Source organism: Boleophthalmus pectinirostris, unplaced genomic scaffold (assembly GCF_026225935.1).
Source record: "Boleophthalmus pectinirostris isolate CB_2022bp ecotype Guang Dong unplaced genomic scaffold, ASM2622593v1 HiC_scaffold_23, whole genome shotgun sequence".
In the NCBI taxonomy this organism is placed as follows: domain Eukaryota; kingdom Metazoa; phylum Chordata; class Actinopteri; order Gobiiformes; family Gobiidae; genus Boleophthalmus; species Boleophthalmus pectinirostris.
Genome location: NW_026571207.1, coordinates 17,860,389 through 17,881,981, shown reverse-complemented (window position 1 = coordinate 17,881,981; position 21,593 = coordinate 17,860,389). Strand labels below are relative to the sequence as shown.

The 21,593-nt window shown below is 37.9% G+C and overlaps 4 protein-coding genes and 1 pseudogene across 5 annotated transcripts in view; 3 read left to right on the top strand and 2 right to left on the bottom strand.

The window, feature by feature from the left end:
* The window catches only part of slit3 (slit homolog 3 (Drosophila)), a 189,925-nt gene extending 188,104 nt beyond the window's left edge, over positions 1-1,821 (top strand). The window contains exons 37-38 of the mRNA XM_020923596.2: positions 42-247; positions 368-1,821. Coding sequence (XP_020779255.1) covers positions 42-247; positions 368-621 — 460 coding nt within the window. The 3' untranslated portion in view covers positions 622-1,821. The remainder of the gene's footprint in view (positions 1-41; positions 248-367) is intronic.
* A 677-nt stretch (positions 1,822-2,498) lies between these two features.
* Positions 2,499-7,200, bottom strand: LOC129410647 (centrosomal protein of 112 kDa). Of its 2 annotated transcripts, XM_055159266.1 has the most exons (8): positions 6,401-7,200; positions 5,612-5,769; positions 4,627-4,883; positions 4,441-4,528; positions 3,975-4,087; positions 3,314-3,460; positions 2,698-2,785; positions 2,499-2,605 (listed from the first exon to the last, which is right to left on the bottom strand). In XM_055159266.1, exons 1-8 carry the CDS (start codon positions 6,645-6,647, stop codon positions 2,576-2,578), a joined length of 1,128 nt encoding a protein of 375 aa, XP_055015241.1. In that variant the 5' UTR covers positions 6,648-7,200; the 3' UTR covers positions 2,499-2,575. The 2 variants fall into 2 exon arrangements, with proteins under 2 accessions (XP_055015241.1, XP_055015240.1); XM_055159265.1 differs by having other exon boundaries at positions 2,508-2,785.
* A 96-nt stretch (positions 7,201-7,296) lies between these two features.
* On the bottom strand, positions 7,297-11,119 carry leprotl1 (leptin receptor overlapping transcript like 1). Its single transcript, XM_020923544.2, has 4 exons — positions 10,961-11,119; positions 10,244-10,319; positions 9,675-9,861; positions 7,297-9,488 (listed from the first exon to the last, which is right to left on the bottom strand). The coding sequence occupies exons 1-4, from the start codon at positions 10,974-10,976 to the stop codon at positions 9,372-9,374; spliced, it is 396 nt and encodes a 131-aa protein (XP_020779203.1). The 5' UTR covers positions 10,977-11,119; the 3' UTR covers positions 7,297-9,371.
* Positions 11,120-11,465: 346 nt separating this feature from the next.
* srp72 (signal recognition particle 72) lies at positions 11,466-18,417 on the top strand. The gene is made up of 19 exons (XM_055159264.1): positions 11,466-11,602; positions 12,046-12,166; positions 12,240-12,360; positions 12,445-12,588; positions 12,673-12,784; positions 12,890-12,921; positions 13,003-13,127; positions 13,656-13,713; positions 13,799-13,930; positions 14,029-14,157; positions 16,013-16,085; positions 16,180-16,244; positions 16,324-16,419; positions 16,494-16,597; positions 16,696-16,773; positions 16,883-17,020; positions 17,083-17,120; positions 17,227-17,386; positions 17,716-18,417. Exons 1-19 carry the CDS (start codon positions 11,503-11,505, stop codon positions 17,894-17,896), a joined length of 2,007 nt encoding a protein of 668 aa, XP_055015239.1. The 5' UTR covers positions 11,466-11,502; the 3' UTR covers positions 17,897-18,417.
* A 1,775-nt stretch (positions 18,418-20,192) lies between these two features.
* Positions 20,193-20,310, top strand: LOC129410747 (5S ribosomal RNA; annotated as a pseudogene).
* Positions 20,311-21,593: the final 1,283 nt, after the last annotated feature.

Here is a 21,593-nt window from a genome sequence, read left to right as displayed (position 1 = left end):
AACTGGCAAGCTTTGAAACTCTGGTTTGGTTCCCCACACAGATGTGTTCATGGAGTGTGCGTGCCTAAAGGACAGTCATACAGCTGTCAATGCAGTGAAGGCTACCAAGGACAGTACTGTGATCGGCGACAGGAGCCTCCAGCCTGCAGGGGGCGCCGCTGTGGCCATGGAGAGTGTCGAGTGACTGAGACAGGAGAGCCGGTGTGTCATTGTCAACCAGGATACACTGGACCTACATGTGACACAGGTTTGAGCCTTATTTTTGATAGAACCAGAGATCAAATACTGTTCAATATCTATATTCAATTTATCATTTAAAAAATTGCATGCTCAGTTGAGCCAAATTTGTGTCTGCCTCCACTTCTAGAGTTGACATGTCAGGGAGAGATGGTGAGGGAGCAGCTGAAGCGACACCAGCCCCTGAGAACATGCACATCCACGAGTAAGATCCCCCGCATGGACTGCCCCCGGTCCTGTCAGGCCACAGCGCCCTCTGGTGTTTGCTGCGGCGTGACAAAGAGTAGGAAGCGAAAGGTAGTTTTCCGCTGTACTGACGGCGCCTCGTACTCAGAAGAGATGGAGACGGCTCTGGAGTGTGGCTGCTCCAAGTGCCTGTTGTAACAGCACTGTTTATTTCTACCCTCGCCGCTGCCATTTTGTGAATTGTTCCTAATATTCTTCACACTGAACTCTGCGCTTCTGTTCGTCTCCATGTTCATATTGACCAGTGCCAAATTGCTGCCAGGAGAAACCACAACTAAACAATGGGACATGTGTGCGTGTTTTTTGACAGAGGAAATCTATTGTAAAATATATGTGAGAAAACATAGAACTTATTTTTATTATGGACTGAGTTGTTATTTTAATGTTGATTATGTTATGTGTTACATAGTATGAAACAATATTTTGTAAGAATAAAAAGTATATTGCTAATAGATTAACATTCTGAAAACTATATAATTTTATATGTATGTATAAATCTTTTAAGTACCTAATCCATTGAATTTTGTATTTTGCATGATATTAACGTGCGTGACAACTTGCGGGAGGCTTTGGACTTCATCTTTTGAAAAAACAGGTGCCACACCATCATTTCCTTCACATTTTGGAGACTAAAGAATCGGGTTAACCGGCTTTACCTCCATGGACCTTCCACTGAGAAAGACTCTTTCCACAGAGATGATAAACAAGGTGTTTTAATGTCCTCCACTGACAGTCTGATACAGACATGTTTGCAATTCACCTGACACCACATGTACCTCACTTGTGTGTACAGTACAACTGAGTAATTAAGGAAAATTAAACCAATTCACAAATGTTGTCAAAAAAAGTACAAGTCCACTTAATAATTCTCTGATTAATGTATTAAACCAAAGCTAAAACAAAATGTGCCTAATTGAGTCTTATATTCACCATGAGGTGCCTTAATTGTACAATGTACTTGTATATTGATATTGCATATCAATTACATCAACTTGTCCATAAATGTGAAAAGGCAGTGAGAGCAAAATCTCTTCATATCAGTATTTTGTCATGTGTCATATACCCTTAGATCATGACCCTTCAGTGTTTTCTTCAAATTAAAATCTTCATGCTAGGAATTCAATTGCAACCAATTTTACCGGACAAACCTTAAAATGTTTTAGGTACAGGAGTGAAAATGTGTAATTTCTGTAGGTGCTGCTAATCTGTTTGGGTGAAAACTTATATAAGAGAGCAAACACTAAAATTGAACAAAATGATTTTTGCCTGTCGCGTCTCGCCTTAATGTTATTCGTGTGATGTGGATTGGATACATATTGAATGTATAAAAATTAAACCACCGACTAAAACTCTGTTTTTGACTCTTTTTGTTGGCCTGCCTGGTTAAATAGTAAATGTCATAAACATAAGTAGGCCTGTTAGATTCTCATTCATGTGCTTTAAATTCACTCACTTAATGTGTCCTGCAAAGGTATGTAACTGTTTTTAGGACTACAGGAAGGCAACCTTTAATAATCAGTAATCTGGAGATGCAAAATAAGAGTGATCAGCAATCTCATTGGAGGATTATTATTTATAGTTACCTAAAGAAGGCATCTATCACTTACGTTTGAGAGTCCTCATCCTCATTATATTTATTCAAGCTCTGAAAGACTGACAATAGTTAAGCTTACTTCACTATTTCTTATTATGTCTTTCAGTGTGCAGATAATATCAGTTACTTACTACTGACTCATTCTGAGTCAATAATTTACCTCTGCTTCAGACATATACCATATGATAAGTTAATACATGTGGTTATTGCGACTATGCTTTAACAGGAAACAATAATAGCTGTTGCTTCCCCTATGTGAACAGAGGAAAGTGTTGGAAGCATTGCATTACAAAAGTAGTGATGTTACTATAATACTATAAGTTTGGAGTGTGGTGTAGTAAGATGGTTGGTTTACAGGCAACAATACTGTTCCTTAATATGTAGTGTTTGAAAATAGTACTTACAATGTGAATATGTTTAGAGGGTATTTATTTAATAAGTTAAATGATATTGCAAGTTCCACTTATTTTTAGTGGGGTGTTTGTTGGTAGGAAAACCTTATTTCTTCTTCTGGTCAGCAATACATGTCTGCAACAAATAAGAATTTCCACTTGGATATGAATAAAAGTAATTCCCATTCTGATTAGGAGTCTGAGATTATTAAAAATCCTAACCAATACCTGACTGAAGAGTTTGTCATAGAGTATGTTTGATTTTTCCATATGTGACTCCAGATCAGCCATTGTGTCCTTGTCCCATGCTGTTAAACTGTTAAAAATAAGAGAGGATTTATGAATCACAAGGTATATACAAGTACTGTGGCTTACGAAGTTTTTCACACCCCTTTCATTTCATTCAATCTTATTATGATGTATCCAGATGCTTTTTTCCTTATAATTCTGTGTTCAAGAAAACTTAAAACTTTAATCAAGATTTGCCAATTTTGTCCTGATATGGAGAAAAAAACGCCTTAATGAAAGTATTTAATTCTCATTTGAACAAGATCGAAACAACTAAGAGCTGGCTCTCCAAACAATGTGATCCATTAGAGGAGAATCACCTTAGTGAGAGAGCTGAAAGAGCAAACTATAACACTACAGCATTCTGACCTTTCTGATAACTGAGTCTTGAGTCTTGGTTTCAAATGCTCAAACTGATTTAAGACATTCAGCAGTTTGCTCAAAGCATATTCAAATTAAATTTGAAAGTCACTGTCACTCTTATTAGAACTAACGGCTGCGTAAACTTGAAGGACTTGAATGGCTGAGAACTACATACTTCGTTTTCCTGTTTTACCTGTCACAGCTGTGTGTTTCCTGCAGAGGGCAGCGCAGATCTGTTATGTCATCAGTTAAAGTCTTCTTATGTTTTTGAACCTTCTTCTGTAAGCTTTTGACCTGTTGCAATAATGCATTCCTCTCCTCCACCAGCCCATCTTTAAACCTGTGTTTGAAAAGAATATAGATCAGAGTTCATTTGATCTATATTCAAATTATAAATCAAATGACAAAAACGTAATTTAGTATTAGCCCACTGACTAAAATGTAATTCAGTTTTAACCAAGAGACTTGGTTAAACAGCCTCAAGCAGTCCTATTAGACCAGCGTGACATAAATAATTATTAAAGAGAAAAAAAAGGCAAAATAATTATTTAGTCAGTAACTGTCTAGACAAACCATTAAGCATGCTTCATGCTTTTCCTTCTTGTATACATGACCAGACACGCTTCTTGAGTTACATGGCCTGGTCTCTTAGATTGAAAATGAATAAAGCATTTTTCATAGGAGCTTTGAGCTGGACTTTGCTATTGCTACAGCTTATTTAGTCATAATTTAATTTTATTTTCTGTTTTTGTTTGGTTTTCATCTGCAGAATTATTGGTGAAAACTAGCACACCATATATCATAAATACAGCAATATTCTCTTAATGTGCAATCTAAAGTAAAGCATAACCAACCTTTTGACACAACACACCCAGTATCTCTGCTGCTGACAGAGCCATTCAAACTGCTCTGCTGTGGCCTGGAGTTTTCTTAGGCTTCCATCGTTCTCCATCTGCAACTCATGCACCTTCCAAACAACCACAACAAGATGTTATAGGTGAATTATTAAGTAGGCCTCCTAGTGACTTTATTACTCTAGTGATTCAGCCCATTGTATGCAAGTTTGGGAGTGACACTTTGATAACAGAAATTAATAAAATAATGATACTACTAATACTACTACTACTACTACTACTACTACTACTACTACTACTAATAATAATAAATAATAATAATAATAATAATAATAATGATAATAATAATAATAATAATAATATCAACTAATGTCAATACACACTGACATTAAACATACATACATACATATGAAGCTGTAACATTTTATTGAAAGTTGTGAAAGAGCTATGTGTTACAGTTTCTAACCTCTTTTTGATGAGAACTGTGCTGCTCCTTTAGCTCCTGCACCAGAGTGTGGTTGGCCTCCTGCAACTGCTCCAGCTGCCACGTTTTACTGGAATAAAGCAGAAGACACAGTTTGTAGGTGCAAAGAACATTCATGAGATGTTCAGAGACACCTTGTGGCAGTTGGTGAAAATGCAGTGATCTTACCTGTGCAGCTCTTCTTGGAGGCTCTTTGCCAAAGAAACTCTGCGTTTGGTCTCATTGTGTAGTTCTGCCTCCAGGCTTGTCACAAGGGTTGCTCTGTGGTGGGCCTCAGTGTGCAGCTCCTCCACCAGGCCCTGTAGTCTCAGCTCGGAGCTCTGGAGAAACAGCATTTCTGACTCAACTTGTCGAAGCAACTCTGCATCCCGAGAGCTCTCCTCTGTTAGAAGGCCCAGGCGCTGCTGCAGCACTTCTACCAAGTCCTGAATGGGACAGACACAGTACTCAAATGATGGAGGTCATGTAAAGTACTATAGTACAACTAGTGCTTTACCAGTGCAAAATAATAATTTGTAATATTGATCTCTGTCTGCACCAAACCTATTTTTGGCAGTGCTGTACCAGCAGAACACTAATGTTAAATGTGTGTGGAAGAATAAGTCACACTGCTTCTCAAATGCAAGGTTCCTTGCCTTGGTCTGCCCTCTGTAGGCATGGGTCTTCCATTTGGTTAAAATGTAAGTAATTTGCCAAGAATACAGAGGTGTGCACTGGTGAAATCAAATGTAGCATGCCAATGAAAAAAACAGTTAGTGATATGGACATGCATTGCTTTTAAAAGCACTTAAAAACAATATCAATAGTACAGCTATTGTAGCTTGTAGGACACAAATAAACAATTTAGCAGAAACCCCTTTGGCACCTCTTCTCTGATTCCATAACATAAGTTACATGAAATGAAAATCACAACTTTTCTCATGAATAAATTTGTGGCATCTATAATCACATTTATTTGATACACCATCACTCTGAAAAAATGAAAACATTTAGCAGCCCTGTTTCACACTGTTGCCTTAGGAGCACTAGGCATTACACTAACTGAACACAGAATGCACAGATAATAAAACATATTTTTGCTACTTTGCCTAAAAACCTAAAGTGAATATCCAGTTTTCCTGAAACAATACAAGCATGGGACACAGAGGCTGACCTGCTGCTGCTGGAGCCTGCTGATGAGCTGGTCCTGCTTCATCCTCAATTCCATGTTAACCTGTTCTTGTTGGAGGAGTCGAGTAGTCACTGCCTCCACGTCCGTCTGGAGCTTTCTCTCTCTGTCTCTGGACACCACAAACTCTCTGTCCAACATTGCTGCCAAACAGAGCAATAACACACAGAGAAAGGTTTAACTAGTCCTTTTATATTGTGCTGTGGCAAGTCTCCTCATGCTTTCCAAACAAAATGAGGTGGTGACTGTTGAATATTTGAATGCAGGTTTTGTTTTTGTATCTGTATAGTGTGAATTCTCCTTTAATTTATTTATTTTACAGGCACAGTGTACGTTAATAAACATTATCATCATCCACGATTGAACTAAAATCGAGATCAAAAGGAGAATTGACAAAGCAAAAGCATTTGTGTTCAGGGTGATATTTAAAAGTTGATGCTTTGTAGTTCTTAGACTGTGCTCTGTTTAGGCTCTGATTTATATTCATCATGGTGAAAACCAGGGCATAATATGGCACTACAAATTAAGACAATAAAAAAATCTTAATAGATTAATAAGACAGTTTAAAAATATGAACAGAATAATAGCCTTCATCTAAAAATATTTGCCCTGACTAATATTTCACAAACAAAAATAGGACATGGGTTTACCATTTTTATGACAATGCTGCAGATGCAATAAAGTTTGACTTTTGGACATACTATGTGATCAAGTCCCACTACAAAAAGCACTTTGTGTAACAAATTACACTTAATCAAAATAATAAACCCTTACCTTTGTCATGTGCTAAGCGTGTGCATTTTGCGGTTAAATGCTGGATCTGGCTGTAGTCTTCCTCCCGGTGTGCTCTGAAGAACCTCCTCATACTTTCCTGAGTGTAAATATGTGTAAACTGGACACGTTGGAGCTGCTCTACTGAAGGTTTCGTGTCTTCACTACTCCTGGGGTAAGCGGGTGTGTTCCATATGGCCACAAAGGACAGACTGTAAAAGACTGACACAAAACCACACTTCTCATGCATGTGCCCTGCAGACCTGAGATATAAAGGGCAAGTTTAAACATTAATCAGAGCTTCTGTTACCACAACACCTTCTTAGGATACAGCACCATGCATTCAATCTTTCTAAGGCATTACCATGTAAAATACCATGTCTATGTGTAAAATGATGAAAATTCAAAGTAAACTGTAATTCAAATGACATACAAATAGTTTGAATTTGCCCTGTGAGGATATGAAAGCAGTGGAGCTGTGCCAAAGAGGACATGTTCTATCTAGCTACATAGCACCCTGAAGCTACACATTTTAGGCTTGCCCTTTCTAACAAACATAGATACTAAGCCTAAATTGATGCAACAGTCTCACTCTGACAGCGGCACCACCTGACGAACAAAGCAACAGCCTTACATCTCCAACATAAATTTGGTGGGCCAAAAGAACTTAAAAAGGTATAACTTTAGCTTCCACATCAAACAACAATACAGGAGTCTAAATATATTATCAGAGACTAGTCAAATTTGTGAATTATAAAAGTCTAATAAAATACAGATAGCATTTTTGTACATCATGCCCCATTTGAATGAACAAAGTTAATGTAATGTTAACTATTTAATATGAAGCATCGGTATCAATGTTTATTCAACTCAATTTAATAAAAGCAATTCAAACAAGAGAATGTTTAAAAATGGCATTTATTAAAAAAACAAAACCACCATGCTGACACCCGTCATAAAAGGTTCAAAACATAAAATTTGTAGAAAATGGCATTGGACATTGACTAAATGTGTCAAATACGTAAATATTATCCTCCTTCAACTGAGAAAATAAAGAAATAAAAGCAGGAAACCCATTCTTCAAATACATCAGATTCTGTCACATTTGGAGACTTCACTACAGAAAATGAAAATAACATTAATTAGCTTGTAAGGATTTGATTCTAATGTTCACACATCTCATGAACACGAGTGGCCTGTCCAATCACAGGCTTCCACCACTGAGTACACCACCAGCACTGTTCACACAACCACAGTTCAAAGCAAAGCACAAACCAAGCCAGTAGTTAAACAGCAGCCCTGTGGCAAATGTGTGGACACATCTCTTATAATGGTCTCATACATTCAGTGCCTTTATGCAGTGGTCAACTTGCAGAAAGGTTTTCTTTTAGGAATGCCAAGAATAGACTTGCACCTTTACAGCAAGCATGTTTTAAGTCTAAAACCCAAAATCTTTTGATAAGTGAAAGTAACAATATAATGCCCATAATGGCTCAAAAGTATGTTGTTTGTGCCCATAGCACTGGTCATCTTTTATCCAAGTTAACACTAATGGGAAACAAAAATGCCAAAAATTACCAACAGAGTCCCAGTGAAGATCTGTATAAATGTGGCCCTAGTCAGAGGTTACTATATGTTTACATATGGAAGCTTTTGGTGTTGAGACAGTAATGAGAACGGTCTTTTAACTTTGTATATTAAATTACATTGAAAAGAAAGGCTTTTGTGCATCGGTCTACTTTTGAGCACTGGCAATGTGATTGTTGATTTTCTATTTTTTCATTATACAAAAACTGTGCCTGTAAATGTCCTAGTTGAGGTCAAATACTACAAATGTCAATGGGCTGTAAAATGTAACAAAAAATTGCAGAAATCACTTCATATTCTTAGTTGAAATATTCCGTTGCAACCTTTTTAAAATATTTGAATAATTTAATTGGCAGCTTTTTGCATATACTGCACCTGATAATATCTAAAAATGCCAATATATTGCCACCCTCTACTTTCCATAGGTTTAGCCAAACTTACAAAATCCGTGCTATATAACCAAACAGAAATTGGGCAATATTTCAGAACTATAACCAGAACAGCAACAGACATTTTTGCTGGATTTTCTCTGTTGCTGTTTAAAGTCAAATAAGAAAGTTCACCTGACAAGGAAAAACACACCTGATACCTGTGACAGATGATAGAAGTCATGGCCAATTAGCAAACGCAAGTGTACATCTGGACCTAATGTGCCACATGGGAAAGCTTATGGTTGGATATAAGTAGCCCGGGTCTTAACTTGTTGCTGGTAAGGCTGCTCCTGTCTTTGAGCTAATCCTGTGCTAGCTCATCTGCTCTCTCGATCTGTTAGCAAACTCACCAGATGCCATCAGAAGCAATAAGGGAAGCAGCCTGCGTCAGCTTGGACTTCACAGTCAGGAAAATTTGATCTCAGAGTATCAAAGCTATTCTGCAAGTTTAGGGAGATCAGGTAAAATCTAACAATATGATATAAACAACCAACAAATGAACCATATCAACAGAAGAGTGATGTTAATAATAGATATTCAAATCTGTAGCTCAAGTATAAATACCGGTGAAATAAATAGAAAAATATAAATAAATAATAAACGAGCAAAAAATTTATTCCAATAAATCCAAGCAGCAAATGACCTAACAATTTGACCTAAATGGAAGTATATCCAATATGCTCTGTTTAAAAAAAAGTTTTTTGTTTTTTTTTTTGTTTTTGTTTTTTGTCAAAATGTACACTTTTTAAGATTGAAGAAACAGGTCCAAATCAAAGTCAGCATTACCCATCCAATTGTTCAATATGATGCAGGACGGAACAAAAATATTGCACTGGTTTGGTGTGAGTCTATGAATGGGCAGTCACCATATAAATAAACAATGTAAACCCAACATTAATACATTAATAATAACGCTAATAAAACAGTTTCAGCTAAGGTCCTTCAGTCTCTCCCATTTACCACTGCTGCCAACTGAAGTCGTCATTGGACCCAAAGACCATGAAGAATCCCAAGATGGTCCCGAAGATGACTATGTTTCCAGTTAACACAAGTGCGCACGCCCCCCAGGCAATCTGTGAACCAACATGTAAATAATTCACATCAACAAATGCCTTGCATGTTGCTTCGCACCACACATGTTGGTGTCAAATACCACTTTAGAAAATACTTCTATTTAATCCTTTTTTTAAAATTAAATATTACAAAAGATACACATTCTAAATTCAACACAGGGTATTTTTAAAGAAATAATTACTTACAACATCAGCCCTTGCAAAGACAATGGGCAGGCCAAAGGCTGAAATGACAATGCCTGTTGTGAGGAAGATTGCCAGCTCTTTACAAGCATTACTGGCTGAGTCTGTGTCATCAACAACCCTTCGTGAGATGCAGTATGGGACTGGAGAAAGGATGTAGAAGAACAGGAGAAACAAAGGCCAGTATTTACTGCAGAGAGACAGAGAGACTTGGTTATTGGTTATATTATGCATATCTGAGCATTTCCATTTCCTAAAATCACAAAAAACACAAACACGTTTATTCGTTTGTTTATTCCACTAGCCGAACAACTGTACATTGAGATCTCACGCATTTTAAAACTGATAAAGGTAAAACTATGCTGATGGAAAGCTTCTTGATAGGGAATATAAATTAGTAGGATTTTGATTCAGTATTGCTGCTGTCTTTGTTACGCTATTGACTGAGACTTGAAGCTCAACCAAGCAATCATTCACAACACAGGCATGTTTGAGCACATTTTCATTACTGTTATCACGAGAATCCAAAAATGTTAAAATTTTCAGTTCTGACAATATCAGTCACAACTTACTCATACACAGGGAGCGCACATCCAAGCATGAGAAACATGAGGCCAATGGCCCCTCCAAAAGAAAGGCTGATGAGAGCTGCAACACAGGAGCAAGAAGACTGAAGGTGAGATCTACATATGTGAGGTATTATACAGAAGGTTATACAAATCGTCGACATTAGCTCAAATGTGTGATAGATCCCACATGAATACCTCATGATTAATGTTAAACCCTAAGGTTCGCTAGCAGTTGGGGCCCCTGGCCCCAGAGCGATCATGTGATGAATCAGCTGCTTTCACGTGTTTAAAAACAATATGCACCAATGACATATGAAAAGATAAATAGGTGGCCCTGTACATACTATACTTACTGGGAGAAGTACAACAATATAACGATTGTGTAATTACATAGGGTGCTGTTAGCATTAGCAAACCAACGGCACATTGCTAACTGTGAATAAGAATGCATGGTCCCTCAAGACAATGTGAAGATCACATACTACAAAAGTTAAATACCAAGAGGCATATTTGTCCATGAAATCATACGTAAAGAATATGTACATGATACGATAATATGACTTGAATATACTGGCCCACTGGCACTGTATTTCAGGTTACCGTTAGCCTACCGGAATACGAGCGCAGAATACGGTCTGGAAATCTGCTGCACATTGGTAAATAGACCGCAGTACACCAAGATTTACAAGGACGGGAATATAAAAGCACAGTTTCAGTTACCTTTAATTCCGGCCATTTCTGATGGACAAAAGCTCGACACTCAGCCCTTAAAATGACAACAGAGCCCCCTCTTCAAGTGAGGCAGGTTGACTACGATGCGCACACTGCACAGCCTGGCTGCGGCACCGCTTCACGGTCATCGGGGTATGGCACTTTACGCCAGAAGCATGCAATTTATGTGAAGAAAAATAAATATTTACAAGCCACATATTTTTGGCAAATTGTTTTCTGTTAGATTGAAAAAGTGTTAATGATAATCATAAATAATTCTACAAACATATTTTTAGCAAAAAATAAATAAATATATTAAAAAAAACTATTGTCACTGAACGTATACTTTCCGGATTTTTAAAAAATGTTAGTAGCGTTACTAACAATTAAAATATACTTTATCTATACGGATTCTTTTTTCTTTTTTTTTTACATTTATGTTTACTATAATTAATATAAATCGTAATTAAGTTGTTAAGTTGTTCGTGGTATTACCGGAAGTGTACCTTGAGTTGCTCCGTCACCTCCTGTCCCCTGTTCATTCAGTGAAGATGGCGAGCGGAGGGGTGGCTGTGGCTTCGTTGTGGACTGAAGTTAACCGTTGTGGACAAAATGGAGACTTTACAAGAGCTCTTAAGGCTTTAAGTAAAAGTGAGTCTGCATGTTCTTCAGTCATGTGTAATAAGACTTGTTTCTATAACTATATGACGCTCAAACTCCGCCGGAGTTAGTTGTGGCTAAGCTAAGTTCAACAGCATGATGACCATCAGCTGTTAGCGTGTGGCTAGTCTTGTCAGCACCATGTTATAACGTACAGTTGTTACACTTGCTTACTATCACTTCAATTACTGCATCCTTCCAAATGGGCGCATCACGTGCCACAGAAGTCCCATTGTTTTTCCTCTTCATAAGGGCATTTCTTGGACAGATTTTATTAATGACGTGTCTCTCAGTCAGTTCCATCAAACAGCAGCCAATTTTGAGATGCTATTTAAATAGTGTCGTAAATATTGTTGATTTGCACAGCAAAAGCTGTGTGCTTGGTGCATTTAATTTAGACTGTTTTTATGTATGATGTATGTGTATATTTGCAGTATTACAGGAGAACAAGGAGGATGTCACTGCTCTTCACTGTAAAATAGTTTGTCATGTTCAAAATGGCAGTTTTAAAGAGGCTTTAAATGTCATGAACACCCATTCAAAAGTTCTTGGCAGGTAGGTTGACTGAAGAATTATATTTGTGTTTGACAACTTGCTTCTAATTGATCTGTTAAACATTTACTTTCAGTGTGGTTCTGTTTGAGAAGGCATACTGTGAATATCGGCTGAACAGAGTGGAGAGTGCCCTGAAGACCATTGAAAATGCCCCTGAACAGACTGACAAGCTGAAGGAGCTTTATGGTCAAGTGGTGAGTTCTTGTAGTAATAAACATGCTAATAAAAAAACAAAAAACAAAGGCATATTATAATGTTGTTTTGTTACACATCACTAGTTGTACAGACTCGAGCGCTATGATGAATGCAAGGCTGTCTACACTGATCTGATCAGAAACTCCCAGGATGAGTATGAGGAGGAGAGGAAGACTAACCTGGCTGCTGTGGTTGCTGCCATGAGCCAGTGGGAGAAGGCCCCTGTGGTAAATCTCTGAGCTTTACAAATGTTTGTTGGTTGTCAAAGCAAGAATGTTTTATTCAAATAATGCTCATCTTTATTCCTTCAGGAAGACCTAGGTCTTCCAGAAACAACATACGAGTTGTGTTACAATGCTGCCTGTTCATTGATTGGCCAAGGTCTGCTCACTGAGGCTTTTAATAAACTTCGAGAAGCAGAAGGTTAATCAAGATTTTTTTTTATGGCTGCAAAATGTCAGGAGTAAAATCTTATTGCCACTGTAGTGTTTTGTTTGTAATGTTTTACGTACTTTTTTCTTTTTTCAGAACTTTGCCGTATTTCACTGGCAGAGGATTCTGTGAGTTATTTATAGCAAGATCTGTTTTCTTCTGTTTATATACTTTTTTTATATATATTCTTTTGTCATTCTTTCTCAAAGGATGTGACTGAAGAGGATATTGAGTCAGAACTTGCCGTCATCCATTCTCAAATGGCTTATGTCATGCAGTTGCAAGGCAGAACAGATGAAGCTCTCCAGCTCTACAACCAGGTCATTAAGCTCAAGTAAGTGTTCTGTTTTGAAATTTTGGATTACAAACATAAACCCTTGCACGTTCAAACAGACTTAAGCTGTGCTAAAGTGTTTGTACACTGTCGTGCCCACATTTCGCAGAGGTAATAGGGCCTTACTGTTGACTGTGGGCCAGTTGGCTGTTGCTCCAGAGGAGGGGTGGCTCCCTGTTCGTAAAGCTTTGTGTACTCTGTCATGTGCTTTTGTTTCTCTTTTCCTTTCATTTCCTTTTAAAGTGCATTTTAGATTGTGGACACATGGGGAAAATGTCAGCATGTTTATTGTTGCAAGTGCTTATTTTTCAGATAGCTTTGATTTATAAAATCAAAGCTATTCCACTGACAGTGACGCAGACTTTAATGTATGTACTGTGCTAAGCAGAGCTGGGGGACAGCACCCAGAAATCACAGAGGTGCACTGTTTATGCTATAAACACTCAGTATTGATTTCACACTAGATCAGATTTGTTTATAGGTTAATTTACTGGCTTGTATCAAACTAAGTGACATCCTTAATTGCAGGCCATCAGATGTTGGGCTATTAGCTGTAACCGCCAACAATATCATCACAATAAATAAGGTAAATCTGTCACAGAGTAAAATGCTCTCCAGTCAAATTAATTGTGTGAAGTTGTTTTTATTTATAAGTGTGTTTTTTGTTGAAGGACCAAAATGTGTTTGACTCGAAGAAAAAGGTGAAACTCACTAATGCTGAGGGTGTAGAGTACAAACTGGCAAAGAAGCAGCTGCAAGCCATAGAGTTCAATAAAGCTCTCTTGGCCATGTACACAAATCAGGTAATATTGCTACTTGTTTACAACATTACATTACTGCATAGATTCTTACCCATTATTGGTAGTCTCTGATACTATGTATACTGTGTGTTTTATTTTAGGCTGACCAGTGTCGAAAGTTGTCCTCCAGCCTTCAGTCTCAAAATCCAGGTCATCCTCGACCAGTCCTCATTCAAGTTGCTCAGCTTTGCAGGGAGAAACAGCATGGCAAAGCTATTGAACTGCTCCAGGTAAAGTGACAGTCTCAATGCATTTAATTTTATTTGATATTGGGCAAGTACAGATTTACATTCTTATACATTGGAACATATAACATAAGTGAAATTATAATAGAAATAAAAATAACCACAACAAAAAATTTTGCCCAAAAAGGAGTGGGAAGAGGAAATGCTTACAATTTTTCAGTCAGAACAAAAACTGAATTTCTATACAACAATAATAGATTGATTAATACATCCGCAGCCTAACTATAGACTTTTTTGGGGAAAACAACATATGGTTATGGTAAGCCACAGAGCGCTAAGCTGCCTGGTACCTTTATAACGAGCAAACGTGAAAACATGGTTTTCTCTTAGCCATTATCTTGAATACAATAGACACTAGAGCCCGACCGATATGGATTTTGTTGTTGCCGATATGACACCGATATAATGGGAGTTGGTGCTGCTGATAGCCGATATAATCGCCAATATATTTAGTGATGGATAAATGCACTGTAAGTCTTGAATTATTTAAAAAAAACTTAGGTTTGGCTCTGGTGTTTTTTAAACTGGGCTTATTTAGGCAACATTTATTGTTATTTTGCCTCTTTACATGATATGTCATAGGACTAAAGCAGGTCTAAGGCAGGTCTAAAGCAGGTCTACACCAGAACTGAACCAGGACTGAAAAAGGACTAAACCAGTGCTAAAACAGATCTAAACCATGTGTAAAACAGGACTAACCCAGAACTGAACCATGACTGAGTGTCGGGACTCGGTCTCTATCTCTCTCCCTCTCTCTACCCCAAGATTAGTCCTGGTTTATTTATTTTATGCTGAATATATTTATGCACGTTTTTTCTATCCTATGCACACGCACATTTTTGAAAGTTTCGTTTTTAGCCGCTGCCGCTGTCAAACTACCACGAGTCTGCACGCGGCGTGAAGAGAAAAAAAGAGAGAAAGAGAAAACACGACTCCCAATCCCAATAAGGATCAGGCTTCCATCGTTCGCTTCTAAGAGCCGGCTCTAAGAGCCGCTTCGTTCGCGACCGACCCATCACTACTAGCCTAGCTAGTAAATAAACAATCGCTATTAGCCTTTAGCTGTAAATGCTGCGTGCCGCGGTAATTAATTATATGCTCAAATTTCATAATTCACACGTCTATTCACAGCTCATTTACATATCAGTGCAGGTCCAATAGCAAATATACGGCCAATATAGTGACTTTACAATAGGCCAAAAGAAAACAGCCTGTTTTTGTGTGAGAGCTACAGCAGCTAATCGCTAACCTATCAGAACGAACCAAAACTAGCTTCAAAGTCGACATATTATCAACACTCACCGCTCACACAGGCTCCTCCTCACATCACAAATTTGCACTAAAAAATGTCCTTTTAATCCAGACTCAAACCGATTGTCCGTAAAAAGAATATAATCTCAGTGTTGCGCACATGGATCTATGTCTGCGGGGGTAAACAAATGCACGTGACTCTGGGGGTGTGTTCAGGGACAGTACGGACACCCATACTGACAAATGACTCCGCAGATAAATACTGATGCGGAGCCACATATTAGAACATTTATCTGTCTGTAAATTGGATTAAATTAACATAATGTAGAGAGTCTAAACTTTATAATGAGGTATAACATGCCCACGTGAAATATCGGCCCCTATCAGCAAGCATATCGGCTGATATGCTTCCAGGTGCTCATATCAGCCGATAATATCGGCCAACCGATATATCGGTCGGGTTATAATAGACACCTAATCATAATTTAAAATCTCTTGCTGTACGTGTCTTGTTCAGTTTTAAAAGGTATTGTGTAAATTTGCTTCATTGCCTCTGTCTTACCAGGCCTTATGTCAATTTTTCTTTCAGCAATTTTCAGAACAACACCCAGAAAGTGCATCTGGCATAAAACTAACCATGGCACAACTTTATTTGGTACAAGGTATAGTACAAGCACATGCAGAGCTTTTTAACTTCTGCTCTTCGTAAATTTAACGGGGAGAAAAATGTAAAACAAGCACTCATTTATGTTTTAGGACATGTAACAAAGGCGTGTGATGTTCTAAGGTCAATTGAAGAGTTAAAGCACAAGCCAGGAATTGTAAGTCTTTAATTAAATGTCTTATAAATAAGTTATGTTGATTGTCCATGGAAAATGTTGACATTTGGTTGTCCTTCAGGTGTCAGCGCTGGTGACACTGTATTCCAATGAAGAGGACATTGACAGCGCTATAGATGTTTTCAAACAATCTATTGAGCACTACCAGTCTAACCTGGTGTGTATTGTTCATTCTAAACTGTATGTAATTCCCTTCCCCCAAAGTTTCTAATCCATTATTAATTTTTTTAGCCAGGATCTGCGGCACACTTGGCCCTTGTGCGGGAAGCTGCCAATTTTAAACTTAAATATGGACGGAAAAAAGAAGCTATTAGTGACTTGGAGCAGTTGTGGAAGTAAGAATATAAATTTTATTCTAATCATGTTTAATATCAAAACATTACTGCTGTCATTGCTAATAGTTTGAACATATTCCTTTCCCTTTTCCTTTTAGACAAAACCCCAAGGATGTTCACACACTTGCACAACTGATCTCTGCATATTCTTTAGTTGACACAAACAAAGCCAAGTCGTATCCTTGCATGTGTTTCTTTTATTGCCTCAGTTGCCATTGCCAACTAATAGCATTACATAATTTCCATACAAAACATGTTGTGTGTGTCCTTAACAATTATGTCCAGCCTCAGCAAACACCTCCCATCTGCAGACACCATGTCCTTTAATGTGGATGTTGATGAGCTGGAGAGCTCCCACGGTGCTACATATGTCAGGAAAAAAGCTGCTAAGGTTGCAGGGGAAAACCTTCCGAAGGAACAAGGGTAAAGGATTTAAATTCTCAAAATGCCTATTTTTTTCTTCTACTGAATATGTTGTCTTACAGTGAAGCGGATGTCAAAAAGAAGAAAAAGAAAAAGAAAGGTGGGATGAACAATGAGTTGGCTTAAGTAGCCAAGTAGCCATTGTTGGTTAAATGATGACTGAAATATTTCCTTTTTTTTTTTTTTTTTTTTTTTTTTTTTTTTAGGTAAACTTCCGAAGAACTATGACCCCAAAGCTACCCCAGACCTTGAAAGATGGCTGCCAATGAGAGAGCGCTCCTACTACAGAGGCAAGAAGAAGGGCAAAAAGAAGGAGCAAATTGGCAAAGGCACACAAGGAGCAACAGCTGGAGCATCTGCTGAACTGTAAGCCAAATAATTGTGTACATATATAATATAATATATTATATATATTATAATTAATAGCTAGATAGATTGATTTTATATTGTAGTCGTACTTTTCATTCATATTCTTAGTAAATCTCAGTCATATTTCCAGTCCCATGTAAACTTTCACTGATGCTTTTAGTTCCTGCCTCTTTCTCATTGAATTTGCATATGGCGACAGAAATTAATTGATGAATAATTACATTTTACACATTTACTTTACTGTTTTCAAATGAATAAACACATTACATTTTTTGCATACATTTTTAAAGCTGTTAATATCATATGCATCATATCTCTTTTTGTAGTGATGCCAGTAAGACAGCCAATAGTCCCCCCACATCACCAAGACCAGGATCTGCATCTGGAACATCTTCCGCTGCTGCTAGTAATGTAGTCCCTCCCCGACAGCAAAAACCGGCAGCCTCAGGGGCCACGCGCAAAAAAGCACCGCAGAAGAAGAAGAAAGGAGGAAAAGGAGGCTGGTAGTTCAGTGGTTGACAGAAAAATCACAAATTTTAAAAAATATCTTTTGTTTACGGTCATTAAATATCAGAATGCCCTATGTTTTGTATAAAAAGCTCTGGTAAAAATTGTCACACCAGAAAAGGCCCAACAAGAATGTTGATTTGGAGCTTTATTTTTTATTCTGTGTTACATCCCACTTACTTACAAGGAAGCCACAGTCAAGTCTGAAATGACTGCAGTACTGCTCACTACATATTTGTTTATCTAATTTAGCCATATAATGTCTGTCCTGTGTTGTAGGAATCAGATCAATAAAAATAGTAGGCTACACACATAAACTTTTTACTTGAGAAAAGCTAACTGTTTATTAGAATGAAATTAAATGCAAAATGGCTGACCTGTGTTATAAACTCTCTTGGTTGTTAAGTAAACAAAATTATTTAAATTAGTGAATTCAAAGCATGGTTTAAAAATATTATTTTATCCAAAAAAGGTCCCTCCTTTGATCTTAATAATAAAAAAATAAAAAAAACACAAATAAATCTTCCTGGTATTTCATCATTTTAATTAAAGTTTGAGTTTAGATAAGGATTTAATGCAGGGTAAGGATTTAATGCAGGGGTGTCCAAACTGTGGCCTGGGGGCCAATTGCGGTTCCTTACTAGTTTTCGTTGGCCCTCAAGTCACCTGCTAAATTGACCAAAATGACAGGAGTCCTGCTTTTGACTGCAAATTAGTATTTCTATAGGCTAACTGTGTTAGGATATTGCATTGTGATACAGACTTAAAACAGGCCATACAGTCAGGTGGTGTGGCTCTATAAAAATGCTTCTCTGTGAAAGTCTTGCTCTATCAAGTCTGCTACAACTATGTTTTCGATGAAAAGGTGAAAACTCCTGAGCTAATAGTGGAGCTGTTAAGGACCAAAAAAGTGCCCAATTGTTCACTTTTATGGTACAAGCATGAAACTTTACCAGATTATTAACATCCGTAGGACCAACATTTCTGGATATGGAACCAAGCCTAAGTCGACCCTGGAGCCAAGTACTGCGCATGTCACAAAATTGGTAACATGGAAAAGAGGCTGGTAGCTAAATTACTGCTTAAACCACCTTTTTGTAAAATAATGTTAAATTATCGCACGCTATCATTAATGCTTCCACTTATGCGGATATGAGTAACCCAAGACTCTTACAACCATATGTACAGTACTGGGAAATAAGCAGGAATCTTATATTGGTTATATTGGATTTATAGCACCGTTAGAAGGCTATATGGTGAAAAATGGACATAGGTGAATAGGTAGAAACAGAGATTAAAAGAAAGCATTTAAGATTAGACTACCAACTGGACGAATGCAGCATGAAGCAAAAGGTGCAATATGTAACTTTTTGGTCGGGAGTCCGCCACATGCTTGTTTCTATGGATATGTCATTGCGGATGTCCCGCAGTATGACATTAAACAGCTCTACTTTACATTTATTCTATTATAGGTGGTTTTATAGCTCAAAAATACTTAGAAAAACAGACATTCTGAATGTGAGCAGTATCGCCTCTCCACAGATTTGACCTGTAACTTGGTCTGGTTTGGTCTATATAATGATAGCAAGTTTTAATACTATTCTGTGAAACATTCCAGAGCAATGACATCTCCATGAAACAAGCATTTGATGGATCCTCCACCAGAAATTACATAATGCTTTTAAAATTAATTTTTCTATCAAAAATTATTTAGTTTATTAGTTTAATTGAATCTCATGTGATAACTCAAATTCTGTTACAGTTACTTTCTCATTTGGTGGCAGTCAGAATACAGTTACTTTCTTAAACTGTAAGGAATAATGGCAGTACTTTATCGTGTAATAAAAACACAATATTAGTTTAAATGAATCTCAGGTGATAACTCAAACTATGAGAGAACAACAATTAGGTACAATGTAAAACTTAGAAATTTAGAATCATATGTATGGTACTGGGAAATAAGTATTCTACTCTTACATTGGTTTTTCATAGCACAGTCAGAAGGCCCCAGACAATATGGATACATATTGTAAATGGGCAGAAATAAAGAGAGATTTAAAACAAGGTATTTAAATTGTACTATATCTAGACAATGCAGACAATGAGCTTCAGTGTCTGGACAATAAACCCCAATGTACGCATATTTTCAAGCAAAACATGTATAAAAACTGTATTTGTTTACTCTTAAGTGCCTGCAAAGTAAGATAATCTCATTGTTCACATAGCGCACTGGCTTATGTCTAACTTAACATCATATGCATGGTATTGGAAAGAAAGAAATAATTCATGGCATAGTTGTTGTTGCCATACTGGCTTGTCAAAGCCTGATCCCATCAAATCTCAGAAGCTAAGCAAGGTTGGGCCTGGTTAGTACTTGGATGGGAGACCACTGGGAATTCCAGGTGCCACAGTGGGGCGCCAGTCGCAAAAAGCTGTCATTGTGTCCTTAGGCAAGACACTTTACCCACGTTGCCTAGTATGAAAGTGGCGTGTGCGTGAGTAATGGTGGTGGTCGGAGGGGCCGATGGTGTAGATTGGCAGCCTCGCTTCTGTCAGCCTGCCCCAGGGCAGCTGTGGCTACAGTAGCTTACCATCACTGAGTGTTGAATGAATGAATAATGAACTATAAAGCGCTTTGGGTATCTTGAAAGTTGCTATATAAATGCAATGATTAATTTAAAAAGGTATTTAAGATTAAAACAAATACATCTGGACAAGTTTTTCAAGCAAAATATGTTTAAAGTACACATATAAAGTATATTGGTTTAATTGAATCATATAAAGACATAATACAAAGACACAAAATACTCTCCATGGAGAAAAGTATTTGAGGGACTCTCCATCTGAAAAGTTACATAATGCACCTTTAAGTGTTTTTTTTTTTTTTTCAGACTTGGTATTTTAATTAGCTAGCATCCATCCATTCATTTTCTTCCACTTATCCAGGGCTGGGTTGCAGGGCCAGCAATCATAGCAAGGATGCCCAGACTTTCTTCACCCCACACACTTCCTCCAGCTTCTCCGAGGTGACCCCAAGGTGTTCCCAGTTCAGCCGAGACAGCCAGCCTGTCCTGAGTCTTCCCTGGGGCCTCCTTCCGGCGGGATATACGCAGAACACCTCCCGAGGGAGGCGCCCAGGAGGCATCCGAAACAGATGCCTGAGCCACCTCAGCTGGCTCCTCTCAACGTGGAGGAGCAGTGGCTCTACTCCGACCTCCTCCCCTGTGACCGAACTCCTCACCCTACATCTAAGGGAGCACCCAGCCACCCCGTGGAGGAAACTCATTTCGGCTGCTTTTATCCGCAAAGCCCAAAGCTATTAGCTAGCATTTTCTGTATATTGTGTGTATATTATATATACTGCACTTTTCTGGACTGAGATTTCTGTTGTTTTTCCTGGTATCTGCTGTAGCCCCTTCTTCAATTCGGAGATTACAGCCCCAAGTGCACCGATCAACAAAGGCACCATTGATGCCTTCACCTTCCAAGTCTTCTCCAGCTCTTCCTTGAGCCCCTGGTATTTCTCTAGTTTTTTTTGTTCCTTTTTCCTGATATTACCATCGTTTGGCATTGCAATGTCCACCATGGCTTTGTTCTGTTGCTTATCTACCACCACTATGTCTGATTGGTTCGCCATTACCATTCTGTCAGTCTGTACCTGAAAGTCCCACAGGATCTTGGTTCAATCATTCTCCAC